Here is a 15,043-nt window from a genome sequence, read left to right on the forward strand (position 1 = left end):
TTTCCGTTTAGTTACCATGGTGTGCATTGCGACAAAATCATTAGCAATCAGCTGATCTATTTTAGAAAATATTTAATGCGGTTACAACAATGATTTATATATATCATTGGGTTACAAAGTAAGTTAGTTTATATTAATTTCGTTTAAAGCATTAAGTTTATAAAATACAATCATACGATAGGTAATAAATGATATAATCATAAAATGATCAAGATTAAAATGTTATATAAATGCTCAAGATAAAAATTTAATAAGAAATCCAAAAATACAATATTGTATTATTTTATTAATGTTAAATTCCTCAAATACATTTTAAATACTTCTTACTTTACATAATAGCTGATTAAATTTATTTAAAATATTCTTCATTCCAAGTGTATGTTAAATTTGTGAATACAATATGAGCACAAAATTGCGAAAATACTTTTCAATTTTCATAAGACCACAAATATCTTTGCATACTTCATATATTGTATGACATTACGAATTAATAAAATATACTTTATTATTTTCATATGTCTAAAAAATCTTAGATGGAAAAAAACGAAAAGAAGCAAGATTATGAATCTCAAAAATATAGGATTGAAAAGGATACCATGGGAGAAATGAAAGTACCTTTTGATAAATATTATGGGGCACAAACTGCTAGATCCTTGCAAAATTTTCCTATTGGGGGAACTTCCGAAATTATGCCTATTAAGGTTATAAGAGCCATGGCAATACTTAAAAAAGCAGCTGCTATTGTTAATATTGATTATGGACTTGATCCCAAAATTTCAAAAGGAATTCAAAATGCAGCAGATGAAGTAACTTATAAAAATATTTGATAATAATTTAATTATTGCAATTTTGAAATAATTTTCTTGATATTTAATATTATATATGAATGATATTATATATTGAACCCTAATAAATTGCATGAGATAACAAATTTATTTTCAATATAGGCTTATAGTGTGCACAAATTGAACGTTGCAACGCAGCGTTTCAAAACACATAAAAAAATGTCCATGTTTAAATTGATGTGTTAAGCTTTATTTTTTCAATAATAAGCATTTAAATTTAAAATAAATAATCACTACAAGACCTTTCTTACCTAGCAGGGAAAATAAATCTTATTCAATAGAATCAAAAATTCTTAGAGACAAATTTATAAATTATTAAATATTTATTATTGTATAAAATTTATTTTTGAAAATATTTTATATTAAATTATGTTTACATATTTAATTTTTATAGACATTATGTTATTAAATGATATAAATAAATTGAATATTAAGAAAAATTTAATTGATATATCCATTAATCTCTAAAATGATATAAATTAATTGAATATTAAGAAAAATTTATTTGATATATCCCTTAATTTCTTGCATGTTAATTTGGACATGATTCTAGATGTAGCCCATTGAGCTATTTTAAAGTTTGGGGAATGTACCACAAGCTTAAAATAATATTATTGTATTCTCTTTGATACAATTAAAATTTTCATAGAATTTAAGAATAATTTAATTATTTTATAGTGTAAAAACTATATCTAAATGAGATTTATCTGTTGCTTCTATAAATAGTTTTTCAATATCAACCATAGTAATTAAATGATATAACTAAATTAATTGAATATTAAGTAAAATTTATTTGATATATCCCTTAATTTCTTTTGCATGTAAATTTGGACACTATTCTAGATGTAGCCCATTGAGCTATTTTAAAGCTTAGGAAATGAACCTCAAACTTAAAATTATATTAATTGTATTCTCTTTGATACAATTAAAATTTTCATAGAATTTAAGAATAATTTAATTATTTTATAGTGTAAAAACTATTTCTAAATGAGATTTATCTGTTGCTTCTATAAATAATTTTTCAATATCAACCAAAGTAATTAAATGATATAACTAAATTAATTGAAAGTTAAATTTATTTGATATATCCCTTAATTTCTATTGCATGTTAATTTGGACACTATTCAAGATGTAGCCCATTGAGCTATTTTAAAGCTTGGGAATGAACCTCAAACTTAAAATAATATTAATTCTATTCTTTTACGATACAATTGAAATTTTCATAGAATTTAAGACATATAATTTAATTATTTTATAGTGTGAAAACTATACCTAAATAAGATTTATTTGTTGCTTCTATAAATAGATTCTCAATATCAACCATAGTAATTAAATGATATAACTAAATTAATTGAATATTAAGAAAAATTATATTGATATATCTCTTAATTTCTATTAAATGTTAATTTGAACACTAATATAATTTGAATGTTAAGAAAAATTAAATTGAAATATGAAAATAGAGACAAATATAATATATAAAAGTTTTATTAGAAGAATCTAATGTCAATATAAAAATTAATATAAAATATATAATATATTTTTATAATAAATAAATAATTTATATAATGCTATTAAATATGTCAATGCAGATTCATTTGTAAGTGTTGGTAAGGTACCATTTGTCTTCAGATAGTGTAGAAATTTTAAAACCTGAGTTTTAAACAGCACTTGGTTTTCTAGACTCTACAAGGCTATTCATAAAAAGTCTAAATAAAATATAAAAATTAGCTTTACTGCATCCCAGATGGCTTTTCTTCCAAAATTTATTAACTTATTAGCATTTAGTACTTTAGGTTTCACGTGAAAATTAACATTTCAAATATTTTAAAATTAACTTTTTGAGAATAAAGAAACAAAATACACTTATAATTTTTTATGAATAGTAAAATATTTTGTGGGATTTATTCAAATATAGATGGTAAATAAAATCAATATAAATTTTGGATCAGGATTGTATAGGCTTTGTAGTAATATCAGAACAAAATTTGAGGGTTGGCACAGCCCTACTCTTTATTTTCTAAGTAGTTATTATCAACTTACCAATAAAATAAATAATAAGTAGGATTTCCTATTTTCTCCTTATTCAGCTTATCCTTGAAGTTTGTCAATTCCAATGCTAATCTAATTATATTATTATATTTAACATTCTTATATATTTATACCTGGAAACAATAACTGATAAATGTTCCATAACAATGAAACTTTTTTTATGGTAGTCCAGGATTTCTCCAAATCTTTTGCTTATTTTATCGTTCCATAGGCAAATATTACGTATATAAGGAGTCAGAGTTTATCCATTTACATTGCATTTTTGTTAAAATATGAAATGTTATAATTTCCAATATATATGATTTATTAATAAAATATGGAAATAAAACCTGAATTAATATACAAAATTCCAAAATTGGTTGGACCACTTACTGAGATTTACTTAGACAGAATATTAAGTTATTTTTCGACCAGCACATTATCGGAATCTATTAAAATAAATACTTTACTTACTAATTTATCAGCCGAGGTCTTTGACAACATTAAATCAATTTGTTCCGATACCGACATATTAGATCTTAAAATTGTGACTAAAAAGTTAACTTACCTTTTACCTGTGCAAGATAAAATTTTAATAAATAAATTTAACTTATTACAGCAGAACTCGAGTGAGAATTTCATGCAATGGTACATAAGAGTAACGAAACTGCATAAAAAATATAATTTTTCGGCCGACAGTAGATTAAAAGAAAAATTACGTACATCTACCTTAAAAGACAAAATAAAATATAAATTTTGTAAAAATATTAATTTAACCTTAAATGAGATGGTTGAGCTAGGAATTAAATTAGACAGCATCAGCGATAAGTCAGATGTTAATAATATAAGTTATATGAATAACGATAAAAAGTCCGATAAAGATAAAAACTTTTACAATAGAAATAGAAACGACAACAATAATTATTTTAGACCTGATAATAATTTTAGAAATAATTATGATAATAGAGATAGAAAAGGGAATTACAATAATAATTTTAGATACAATGATAGGAATTACGGTAATAATAATTCGAGATACCACGATAATTATAACAACTATAACTACTATAACTATCGCTACAAAAATAATAATCAATCTAATTATCGTATGGCATGATAATAATCAAAGAAAACAGATCGAATTCGGTGATGGAAATCGTAACAATTACCAATCTTATTACAACAATTCAAATAATTATAGAGGTAGTGATAATAATCAGAGAAAGCAAATACAAGATAACAACAACTCAAATAATTATAGAGGTAGCGACAACAATAATACAAAGCAAATACAATACAACAATGATTACAATATGAATATTGAAGAAATTATTGAAGAGAAAGTTGACTCTACAAAGAACAAAAATGATAACGATTTCAATGTAACAACTTATCTGGTGACATGCTCAATGACAAAGATAATGCATTTATGACTACTTTAAAAGTGAACGATATTGTTACATGTATGCAAGTCGATACAGGCTCAAAACATACTATTATACCTCATGGTCTGGCTAAAAAACTTGGTTTAGAGATGTTAAGAAATCCGAGTTACAACTTACCGCTTATGACGGAAATTTAATCAAGATCATCGGCATCACTCAAGTTAAAGTGATTTATGATGGTATCTCAAAATATTTACAAGCGGTAGTCGTTGAATCAAGAAAAAATACCTTGTTGGGACGTACATGGATCAATGCTTTCAAAAACATTTTAAATAAATTTATAGCAAATGTTGACACTAATTATGAAGATGAAATAAAAAAATTGATTAAAGAGTGTGAATCGAAATTAACTAATGGGCCAATCAACAAAGCAAGTGTCAAGTTACATTTAAGAAGTGATGCCCAACCTAAAATTATACCGCCTAGACGTATCCCTTATTCAAAAATTGATCTTGTTAGTAATGAACTTAAAAAAATGGATACATGATAAAATAATTGAGCCGGTGAATGATGTCCGATGGGCAAGTCCTGTTACCGCTGTCTACAAAGATGATGGGAGCATTAGGCCTTGTGCTTATTTTAAGGACACTGTAAACCCAGCTCTAGAAGATTTCAGATACCCTCTACCACGAATCTATGATCATAGCTAAACTTTCAGAAGGAAAGAAATTTACGAAGATTGACTTTAAAAATGCTTTCTTACAGATATCAATTGATAAAAGTTGCAGATATATTTTAACCATATCTACACAAGGGATATTACCAATTTACTAGAATTCCTTTTGGGCTTAAGACCTCATCTGCAATTTTTCAACAGATCATGGATCAAATCTTCGGTGATATGGATGATGTCATATTTTATATTGATGATTTACTTATAACTGAAAAAAACGATGAAGCCCACCTTAATAACATAAAAAAGTGTTTGATAGAATATCATCGTTTGGGCTGATACCTAACTTCAATAAAAGTGTGTTCTTTAAAAACAAAGTGAGGTCTGGGTCATGATATTGACGCTAAGGGAATTCATGCTAATCACGACAAAATTGAAGCAATAATTAATATGCCAGAACCAAAATCAGCTGCTGAATTATCAACATTTCTGGGAATGGTTGGCTACTATAGAAAATTTTTGAACAATTTTGCAGAAATTGCCGATCCTCTATATAAGATTGTCAACAAAGAAAAATGGGCTTGGAACCTTGAACACTCTAAAAGTTTTAAGGATCTTAAGAAGTTGATTAGTCTTCCACCTGCTTTGACATATTTTAACCCTGAATTACCTATAGGAATAACCACTGACGCATCGAAATGTGGTTTAGGAGCTGTATTATTTCATACTGAAAAAGATGGTAAAGAAAAACCTATAGCTTTCGCTTCAAGAACTTTATTAAAATCCGAAATAAATTATACCAATATTGAGCGTGAGCCTCTCGCTATTATGTTCGCTATAAGAAGGTTCCAGGAATACTTAATCGGCACAAAATTTACCATTATTACTGACCATAAACTTCTAGTTCACATCTTTACCAAGGGTCTTAAGGATAATAGCACCATGTCCTTAAGACTCCAGAAGTGGAATATTACATTAGGAGGATATGATTTTAATATAAAGTATAAAGCCGGTTAATATAATGTTGTTTCTGATTGTCTCTTGAGATTACCACAAGAATGTCATGATGAGACTATTGAAAATATCACTATAATAAATGAATATGGGGATTTACCTATTAATTTTAATCAAATTCGTGATGAAACTTTGAAAGATATGGAATTAAAACAAGTCATGATATTAAAAACAACAGGCCTATAATGAATAATATTTATAAAAACATTGAATTGGAATTAAGTATAATTAAGGATTGTCTTTACAAAAGCAACAGAATCATAATTCCGTCTTCTATGAGAAAAAATATACTACATTCATTACATGAAGGTCACTTGGGAGCAGGAAAAATCAAATCCTTAGCCAAAGATTACATGTGGTGGCCTGGTATAAATAATGACATAGTAATGGAAGTGAAAAGTTGTGACGATTGTAACATATATCATGATAATCCTATAAAGATACAAAAACCATGGGCTTCGGCAACCAAACCGTTTGAAAGGATACACATAGATTATGCGGGTCCGTTTTTCACAAAAAATTGATTGATAATAGTCGATGCCTACAGCAAATTTCCAATTATTATTCCTGTTAAAAATATTACGACTGATGTTACTTTAAAAGAAATCTTTAAAACTATTTCGCTATATAGAATACCTGAAACTATAGTAACGATTTTGAAAAATTTTGCAACAATTTCGGTATCAAACATGTGCTCACATCTGTGTATCACCAGCAATCCAATGGCCAGGTAGAACGCATGGTGAGAACGTTCAAAACACATATGAAAAGGAATATTATGGTTGACCTAGATATCGCACTTGGCAAATTTTTATTTAATTACAGAAATACGCGTAATGATACTACAGGAGTTACACCATCTCAGAAAATGTTTAATCGAGATATTCGAATTAAATGGGACTTATTAAAACCGTTGGAGGAGAAGAATAATAAAATAAACGTTACTTTACCACGTAATAGAACCTTTAACGTAGGAGATTTTGTTTGGTACAAAGTACAAGGTGATGATAAATGGTGCAAAGGTATGATCACACATAAAGAAAGTGACATGATGTTCCAAATTAAGACAAAGAAAGGTATTTTGAGGAGACATTTATATCAAATAAGAATTAGAAACTGTTTTAACACAATTGTTAACTATGACTCTAAGGATTCTTTCAAGGATGGAAGTGTTGACAAAAATATAAAAATTACTGATAATAACGATATAACACCTATTTCTAGACCTGTGCGAATTAAACAAAAACCTGTTTATTTAAAAGACTACATAACTTAAAATATAAAAAAATATTAAATTGCATAAAGTAAATTAAATATTAAAACGCTTACACTAAAACGCAAAAAATTAAAACGCTGAAAATATTATATAACAATCTTATTGATTTATCATTCTTCGTTTATTCTTAATATCCAATTTGATGAACTATTATTTCTTATTATTCGCAACTTACTGATGATAATAATAACAACTGAGTACTACCAAACAAGCTATATGACAAAATCATGATTTATGGAGACAACTTACGATAAGGATATCAAGCTTGCGATTTAAACAAACCAACAATTGGGACAAGCCAACGATATGATGACTGGTGAAACAACTTGATGAACAAACTAACTACGATAACATAATTAAAGTGTGAAGGCTTTTTAGAAGAAGGAGAATGTTATATATTCAAAATTGAATTATATTTTTAATCTAATTTTTGTAACCTTACTTAGTATTACTTTTTGTTTTTCGTTTTGATTATATGTATTCTAATTTATATTTTTAGATAATATATATAGTGTGTGTACGAAGATAAAATAAATAAATAATAATAAATTATATTTTTACTTACTCGCACCATTATCATGATTCTCTTCATTATATCATTTAAGAATTATTATTCTTACAATTTAGAAGAATTTTATCACTTCAAAATTTAAAAAGTTTTGAAAAACGCAAGCAAGTTTGTCTTTTAAAAAATAATTTAAAATGAAAAATGGAAATGTTCTCAATTTGAACGAATGCATTTAAAATGCATTGTTTGCGTTTTGAAACGCTGCGTTGCAACGTTCAATTTGTGCGCACTATTATAATTGGATCCCTAATTATATTCCTTAATTGTATTAATATAATTCATCTAGATTATTCAGGGAAAGTTGGATACTAATTTTCCATTGACTATATGGCAAACTGGTTCAGGAACTCAAACTAATATGAATGTCAATGAAGTCATTAGTAATAGGGCTATTGAAATGTTGGGAGGGAAAATGGGCTCTAAGACACCTGTTCATCCTAATGACCATGTTAACAAAAGCCAGGTTTATCTTTAAAGTGTGTATATATATATATTCTTCAACTCTTAATCTACAAATTGAAACCCATATCAGTATGCCTGAAAATTTTTATCATGCTAATATTTAAATCAAGAAAATATATAATATTAATAACATACATATTTATATTTTAAAAATTGATTATTTGCATCTATTCTTGAACCTAAATCAATTTCTAAATAGTAATAAATTATAATGTCTCTCATGTCTAGGGTTGTCAGCCCCCCCCCTCATCAGTAGAAGAATCCGAAATTTTCTACTCATTCACAGAGATCCCCCTCCTTCATTAAAATCTTCAGCATTTTCATGTTTTTTTTTAAAAGACACCTTAGCCTAGCTGTATATTTTAAATTGCTATTATTAGGTAAAAATCAAAAATAAATGTAACATATTATAAAAAAATCCAGGTCAGGTCTTAAAATTTTTTTTAAAATAAATAAAGGTAAGGTCATGCAAATGATACCTCTTCAAGTCTCTGATAAATGATGTTATTTTTAAAATTTCATTTAGCAAGTTAAAGTATTAACTATTCCTACTCGTTTCGACTAAATGAACCGCATTATTCGATCGCTGAATAGATTAATAGACTCACTTAGTCTTTCCGAGCCATATCTTTAAGGAAATTTATAATACCTTATTGTATAACATTGTTAAATGACTAAGACGAGTCGACTTAGCTGCGACTCGAGCCTAAATTTAATATTAATTGGGTAAGACAGTATTTTTTATAATTTATAAAAGGAGTTTCAATTATAGGTTAGCTTGGGCCTAATTTTTTATACACTGCCCGCCCCCTCACAGTGGCAATAAAAAAAATCACGCCATTTATCGCTTACTGTTAAAAAAAATTTGACCTGACCTGCCCCTCACGAAAAACAATATTTTGATCACGCCCGAAAATCCACAGTGTTTTTAAATTTCTTAAAACTTAATTGCTGTATTTTTGCGCTTTTTTTAATTTATTCTATAATAGTTTTTATTTCTTCAATTCCATATTAATAACACAAAATAATTACAATTTCTAAATCAAAAATTTTTATTTAAAGAAAGTCCTTGTTTTTTCTTCCAATTATGTTCGCCTTTCCTCCAATAAGCGATTGGCTATAGAAAATAATCTTTCACTAGAAGCCTAACTTGCCAGGGATTACAAAATTTTAATTGCTGATTTTCTCAAAAAAGGGAATGAATTTTCTTGTATCCAAAACTGCAACATATTATTATTTGTTTTATGAGCGATGAATCTACCTTCTTCTTTAGATGTTGATGCTTCATCAGAATCATCTGAAATTCTCTAAATGTTTTATTTCGAATATACCGTTTTTTAAGTGTGTAGGATGAATCAAAAAGTTTTAAGTGATAGTTGTCTTTGACTTAAACATATCATCTAATTTATATCATTTAGCATTTTTAAGGTTGTTATATATATGTATATATTTATATATCTTCCTTTTCTACGTCTATTAAAAACTTAAGGCTTTTGAAATTCGAATCTAGAATTAAGCCTACCTTATGTAGTAGCTGCATAATAAATCTTTCCTTTAGTGAGAAACCGAGCATTCTTTGAATATTGATATAATTTTAAGTATGTGCATAAGACTCTACAATCATCTAAGTATAAGATGTTGAATCTTCCTATAAATTTTGACTGATTATAATTTAAGTGCAAATGATTAGTATATATTTAGTAAAGATAAATGTAAATAAAACATATTTAAATTAAATTTATTATTCCCAAATTTCTATTGCTGAACGAGAGTTGAGAAATTTTTTTTCATTCAATTGAAATTTTATAAGACGGAAAAAAAAATTTTAAGTTTATAAAATGCGAAGTTTTTTTGTTTTAAAAAGAACTAAATTACATTCGAAAATATATATTATTATAAAATTCTAAATTTGTTCATAAAAAAAACAATTTTAAAAATTAAAATTTCCGTGATTCGCGAGAAATTTATGTTCACGCCTAATCACGCCCGGCAAAGATTTTGAGAAAGCACGTCGCGCCTAATAATTTAAAGTTTATTCACACTCATGCCGTGACCCAACCTGTCGTATTTTTAGGGCCCGCGCCCATCACTAGTTTCAATAAACATTGAATATTTAAGCTGGAAATCTCTTCCATACCGGTGATATTATTCACTGTCAGACATAAATTTATAAAATTGAATTTAGTAAAAAAATATAAATATTTTTTAAAATTAGATTTTATTTTAGCTAGTGTTTGGAGCCAAATTTTGGGACGAAAAAATCGGCTCACTTAGTCGATTCGCTGGGTCTGCTCAATTTTTTTTAGTTTATTTATAAGTACATTACAATTTTGATATATTAATTTTAATGTATTTTGTAAAAGGGCTCCTTTCGAACTGATTTTTATAAACGGCTATCTCAATATATATCTTCAGAAATATTACGCAAGCCTGAAGATTTTGTTCATAGAAGGCACAATAATATTTTATTGTGTCCAAAATGTTTTGAAAAAAAACATCAAAATTTATAAATTATCGCAAATTAATAAAATTTTGTAACATGTCCGAAATCTCCCACTATTTTTTTTAAAGTATTGTAAAAACTAAAATAAAGAAAAACAAAAAAAGCATAACCAAATACAAAAAAACGAGAATAAAATAAGGAAAATAACCCATCATATATTTTAATATCTTACTAGTTTGTTCTTAAAAATTACCCAAATAAATAAATTTTGTAAATGACGAAAAATTATTGAGAACACTATTTTATTTTTAAATTAAAAATGGTTTATGTTATTTTTTTCTTCAAAATTTATTTATTTAAATTTTTTAAACTTTGGACTAGAGATCTGCAAAAGTAGGCCCTGCCCGAACGGGCTTCGGGCTGGGTCGGGCCTAATATTTTTTAAGAAAATTCGGGCCTTAGATTTTTTTAAATATATCTAAATTTATCAATTTTTTATGTAAAATAAAAATATTTGATTTTATTTATAGAAACAGAGACGCTATATAATATATATCGTTTATTTTGAGTTATTTATAAAAATTAATTTCTATATTTATAATAAATTCGGGCCGGGCCGGTAAATTTTTTCATAAATAATTTCGGGCCAGGTCGGGCTTGAAAAATTAGGCCCGATGCAGATCATTACTTTTGTCACATCCTTATATTGAGCGATTGCGTTTTGTCATACCTTTTTTCATTAAAAATAAAAAACTTAACGCATCCATTGTTTAAATTGAGATTGCATTTTTATTTAATATCTCCGATTCAAAATAAGCTCTAAAAAAGAATTTGTTTCTTAAAAATTATATTATCGTCTACATTTTATATTTCATAAATTTCTAAATATTTTCATTTAAGATATAAGTAAAAAAAATTTAAACTAAAAAGTAAATCTATTTGCATATTTTTAAATGGTTGCTAACCCAAACGATAATTTTACCAATTTGCTCGATGCCATTTTGAAATGCATTATTTGCATTTGCAACGCAGCTTTTGAAACGCTCAATTTGTGCCCACTCTTATATATAAAAATAGAGTTATTAAAATGGAATATACAAATACAAAATATATAAAAAAAATTTAAAAAAAACAAATATAAAAAAACTGTATAAAGAACGGAAACTGTATAAAGCGAGAAAAAAAATAAGAAGTATAATACCTTGATAATCGAATAGCTTAAATATTGATGCATTGACGGTCGAAGATTGTTGCAAGATTAATATTTTTATTCCTCTTATTGAAACATTTTTAGTTCAATTAAAGGTAAGGTTTATATATCATATTTCTATTTTTTTTGCTAGTAGAGACTAAAATGTTAATAACACAAGAAATGCCTGCAGATTTATAGTAAACGACCGATTTGAATTCAAAAAGATAATTTCTCTCTCTGAAATCTTACATATTCTACTAGGATTAAATTTTACATAAAATAATCTTATATATATTTAATGGGGCTTATCCATTTAATCGGGTTTACCTGTGTTATTTCTTTAATAAGTGCTTTAAACCTTTTTATAGTTGAGAAAATGAATAAAGTGTATGGAAAACGCTTGTAAATAGTTTTGGGATCACAAGTACTATTTTTTATCAAGATTTTAATATCCAAATTCTTCAAACTTATAATATTACGAAATCATCGTCGTAGAACTCCGAGACTTACTTGGTAGCTCTATGTGTTTCCTATGCAATATACATTTTGGAACTCTACTGGCAAAAAAAGTTTCAGTGACTTCCAAGTATATTTTTATCTCCGCCAAAACATTGGTTAGAGATATCCCAGTCAAATTATTTGTTTCTAACTCCATATATTTTTTTACTTTTGTTATGATTACTCCCCCCCCCCCCTTTTCGATATTATATTTTTAAAAAATGATATTGTTTGAGAGTATTTTAAATGAAAAAAATAACCATTAATAAAAATTAGAGGGTATTATACTAATATGGACTTGGTTTGGATTTAATAATATTTAGAAATATAAATTAAGTATATTATATTACTGGAAATTGAAACTTTATAGTTGAGCTGACAAAGCCGAAAAATTGATATTTTTTATATATTTTTTTTATCATAATAAGAGTTCCAATGATACTTTCCCTACTGCTATGCATGTCGCCCTTGCCATCGATTTAAATATGTATCTCCTTCCTAATTTACAAATACTTAAAGAGGCACTTACTAGCAAAAAAGAGGAATTTAAAGATATCATTAAAATTGGACGTACGCACGCCCAAGTTATTTGCATAATATACTTATTCTTTAGATAACATTTAATTAAAAAAAATTATAAATAAGACATAAACTATAAATACATGCATTGATTGAATTAATTAGCATTATTAATTAAGTAATTTTTTAACATGTAAGTTTTAAATATTGGGCGTCGCCTCTGTGGGGATATTTTTAAAAGCTATATTTTATTTTAACATCCTCCAAATGAATGCATATTTCTATCTTGCTAGTTACTGACACGAATTGAGGCACTTATAAAGCCTGTATTAATATTTAGGGCTTAATTTACAAACCAGATAAGCCGAATCCAACATGAGGAACAATTTACAAATTTTTTCAAACCTATGCCAATATTTAGTGCTTTATTGTCTCCCCATATCCAGGATTTCTAAGGCAGTATTGAATATAAATTTGGCTTGTTTATCAGTACTGCGCCACGATCTTTATCGTTGTATTATAGAGCAATATTTTCTTGCTTGATGTTGGATGTGGCAGCTTTGTGGGCAAAACATACAAAATTTGGTACTTTTTGGAAAATTACTTAAAAACAAATATATTTTTGATTAAACTAATTTAATATTTCATAAATGTTAATATGATGCTATCATATCATATGTTTTAAAATTTTTATTCGTTGAAAGGGCACACCCTGCCCAAATATATCCTCCCTGAAACATTACTGGGTAAGTAATGAAAGGACATTCTCATTGCTTTCATATATTTTATAGTCTCTAAAAACACAAATAATCTGCAAATACCTTAAGATATTTTGATGTAGTGGAAATTTTAATTTGTTTTATTTTTATGAATATATCTATTTAGTCAATAGAAAAAAATTAAATCTAGAATTAAATTAAATAAATTGGGATAAATCTAGAATTATTTTGGAACCGGTTCTGCAACAAGAACCTCAAAAATATATCTATAATATAGATAAAAGCCGTGTAACGTAATAGCCAATAGTATTCTTTTAAAAAATATGCTTCCAATAAAAATCACCATAGCTTATTCGGTCCAATGATAATATCATACCATATCAAACATTCATTTTTTTAAGCTACCATAAAATATATACTAGAATTCTTAGGTTAATGATAGGTATTGCCTTAAGGTAGTACCTAACAAATTTGTATTTAGTTTATTTTTCATTTGAACAAATTTATTTATAATATATATTTAAAAAATCGTGAATTTTGAAAACCGTCTGTGACCTAATCGGCAAGAGCATCGCTTACAAATTCGATGGCTTTAGATTCGAATCCCAGAAAAGATCATTTTTTTCCTAATCCAACTTGGTGGTTCCTTCCTTGAAGAGATGATATATAGGAGGCCAGACTAGACCACGTGATTCCGTTATAATTTATGTTAAATAATAAGGGTCTTATTACATTTTAATAAATTTTGGTTGGTATTTAGAAAATTTCTCTTGGTTGATTTAGTAATATCTATGATTAACCTAATTTTTACTCTTACAGATGAAATATTCATTTTTCAAAAGTATTATAATTAACTAATTTTTTTAAATAAATAAAATTTCAAAACTCTGGAGAACATTGAACAGGGTGCTTTGTGCCTTTCATTATAAATATTCCCACAATCTAATTAATATTTACATTATACTATTATATATATCTTTGTTACAATCTTTAAATTTCTGAACATATTTAAAAGACAATCTTTATGAATTATTTTATCATGAATTTCTTTATATAAATAAATATTTGCATTTATAAGGGAATTAGAATTTTCTCCTTAATTATTTTACAAAATATGAATTATTAAAATAATAATTTTATTAGAGATCTGTAAAGTTAGGCCCGGCCCGACTAGTTTTATTTAAAATGATCGGGTTCGGGCCGGGTCTAATATTTTGAAAAAAATTTCGGGCCGGGTCGGGTCGGACCTTGGAAATTTTATTAAATACATCTAAATTTATCAATTTTATATTGAATTTTTTATGTAAAATACAAATTTTTGAGTTAATTTATTGAAACTAAACGCTATATAACATATATCTTTTATTTTAAGTAATTATAAAAATTAATTTCTATATTTACATAAATTCGGGCCTGGC

General features: G+C 26.6%; 1 protein-coding gene across 2 annotated transcripts in view; it reads left to right on the top strand.

Moving 5' to 3' along the window:
* The first annotated feature begins 378 nt into the window (after positions 1 to 378).
* LOC135925575 (fumarate hydratase, mitochondrial-like) overlaps positions 379 to 15,043 on the top strand; it is a 28,476-nt gene continuing 13,811 nt past the window's right edge. The window contains exons 1-4 of one of the 2 annotated variants that reach the window (XM_065460974.1): positions 379 to 472; positions 534 to 806; positions 8,079 to 8,255; positions 12,816 to 12,971. In XM_065460974.1, coding sequence (XP_065317046.1) covers positions 401 to 472; positions 534 to 806; positions 8,079 to 8,255; positions 12,816 to 12,971 — 678 coding nt within the window. In that variant the 5' untranslated portion in view covers positions 379 to 400. The remainder of the gene's footprint in view (positions 473 to 533; positions 807 to 8,078; positions 8,256 to 12,815; positions 12,972 to 15,043) is intronic. The other variant, XM_065460975.1, reaches the window with a different exon arrangement.

Source organism: Gordionus sp. m RMFG-2023, chromosome 2 (assembly GCF_954871325.1).
Source record: "Gordionus sp. m RMFG-2023 chromosome 2, tfGorSpeb1-WG-v2, whole genome shotgun sequence".
NCBI classification, from domain to species: domain Eukaryota; kingdom Metazoa; phylum Nematomorpha; class Gordioida; order Chordodea; family Parachordodidae; genus Gordionus; species Gordionus sp. m RMFG-2023.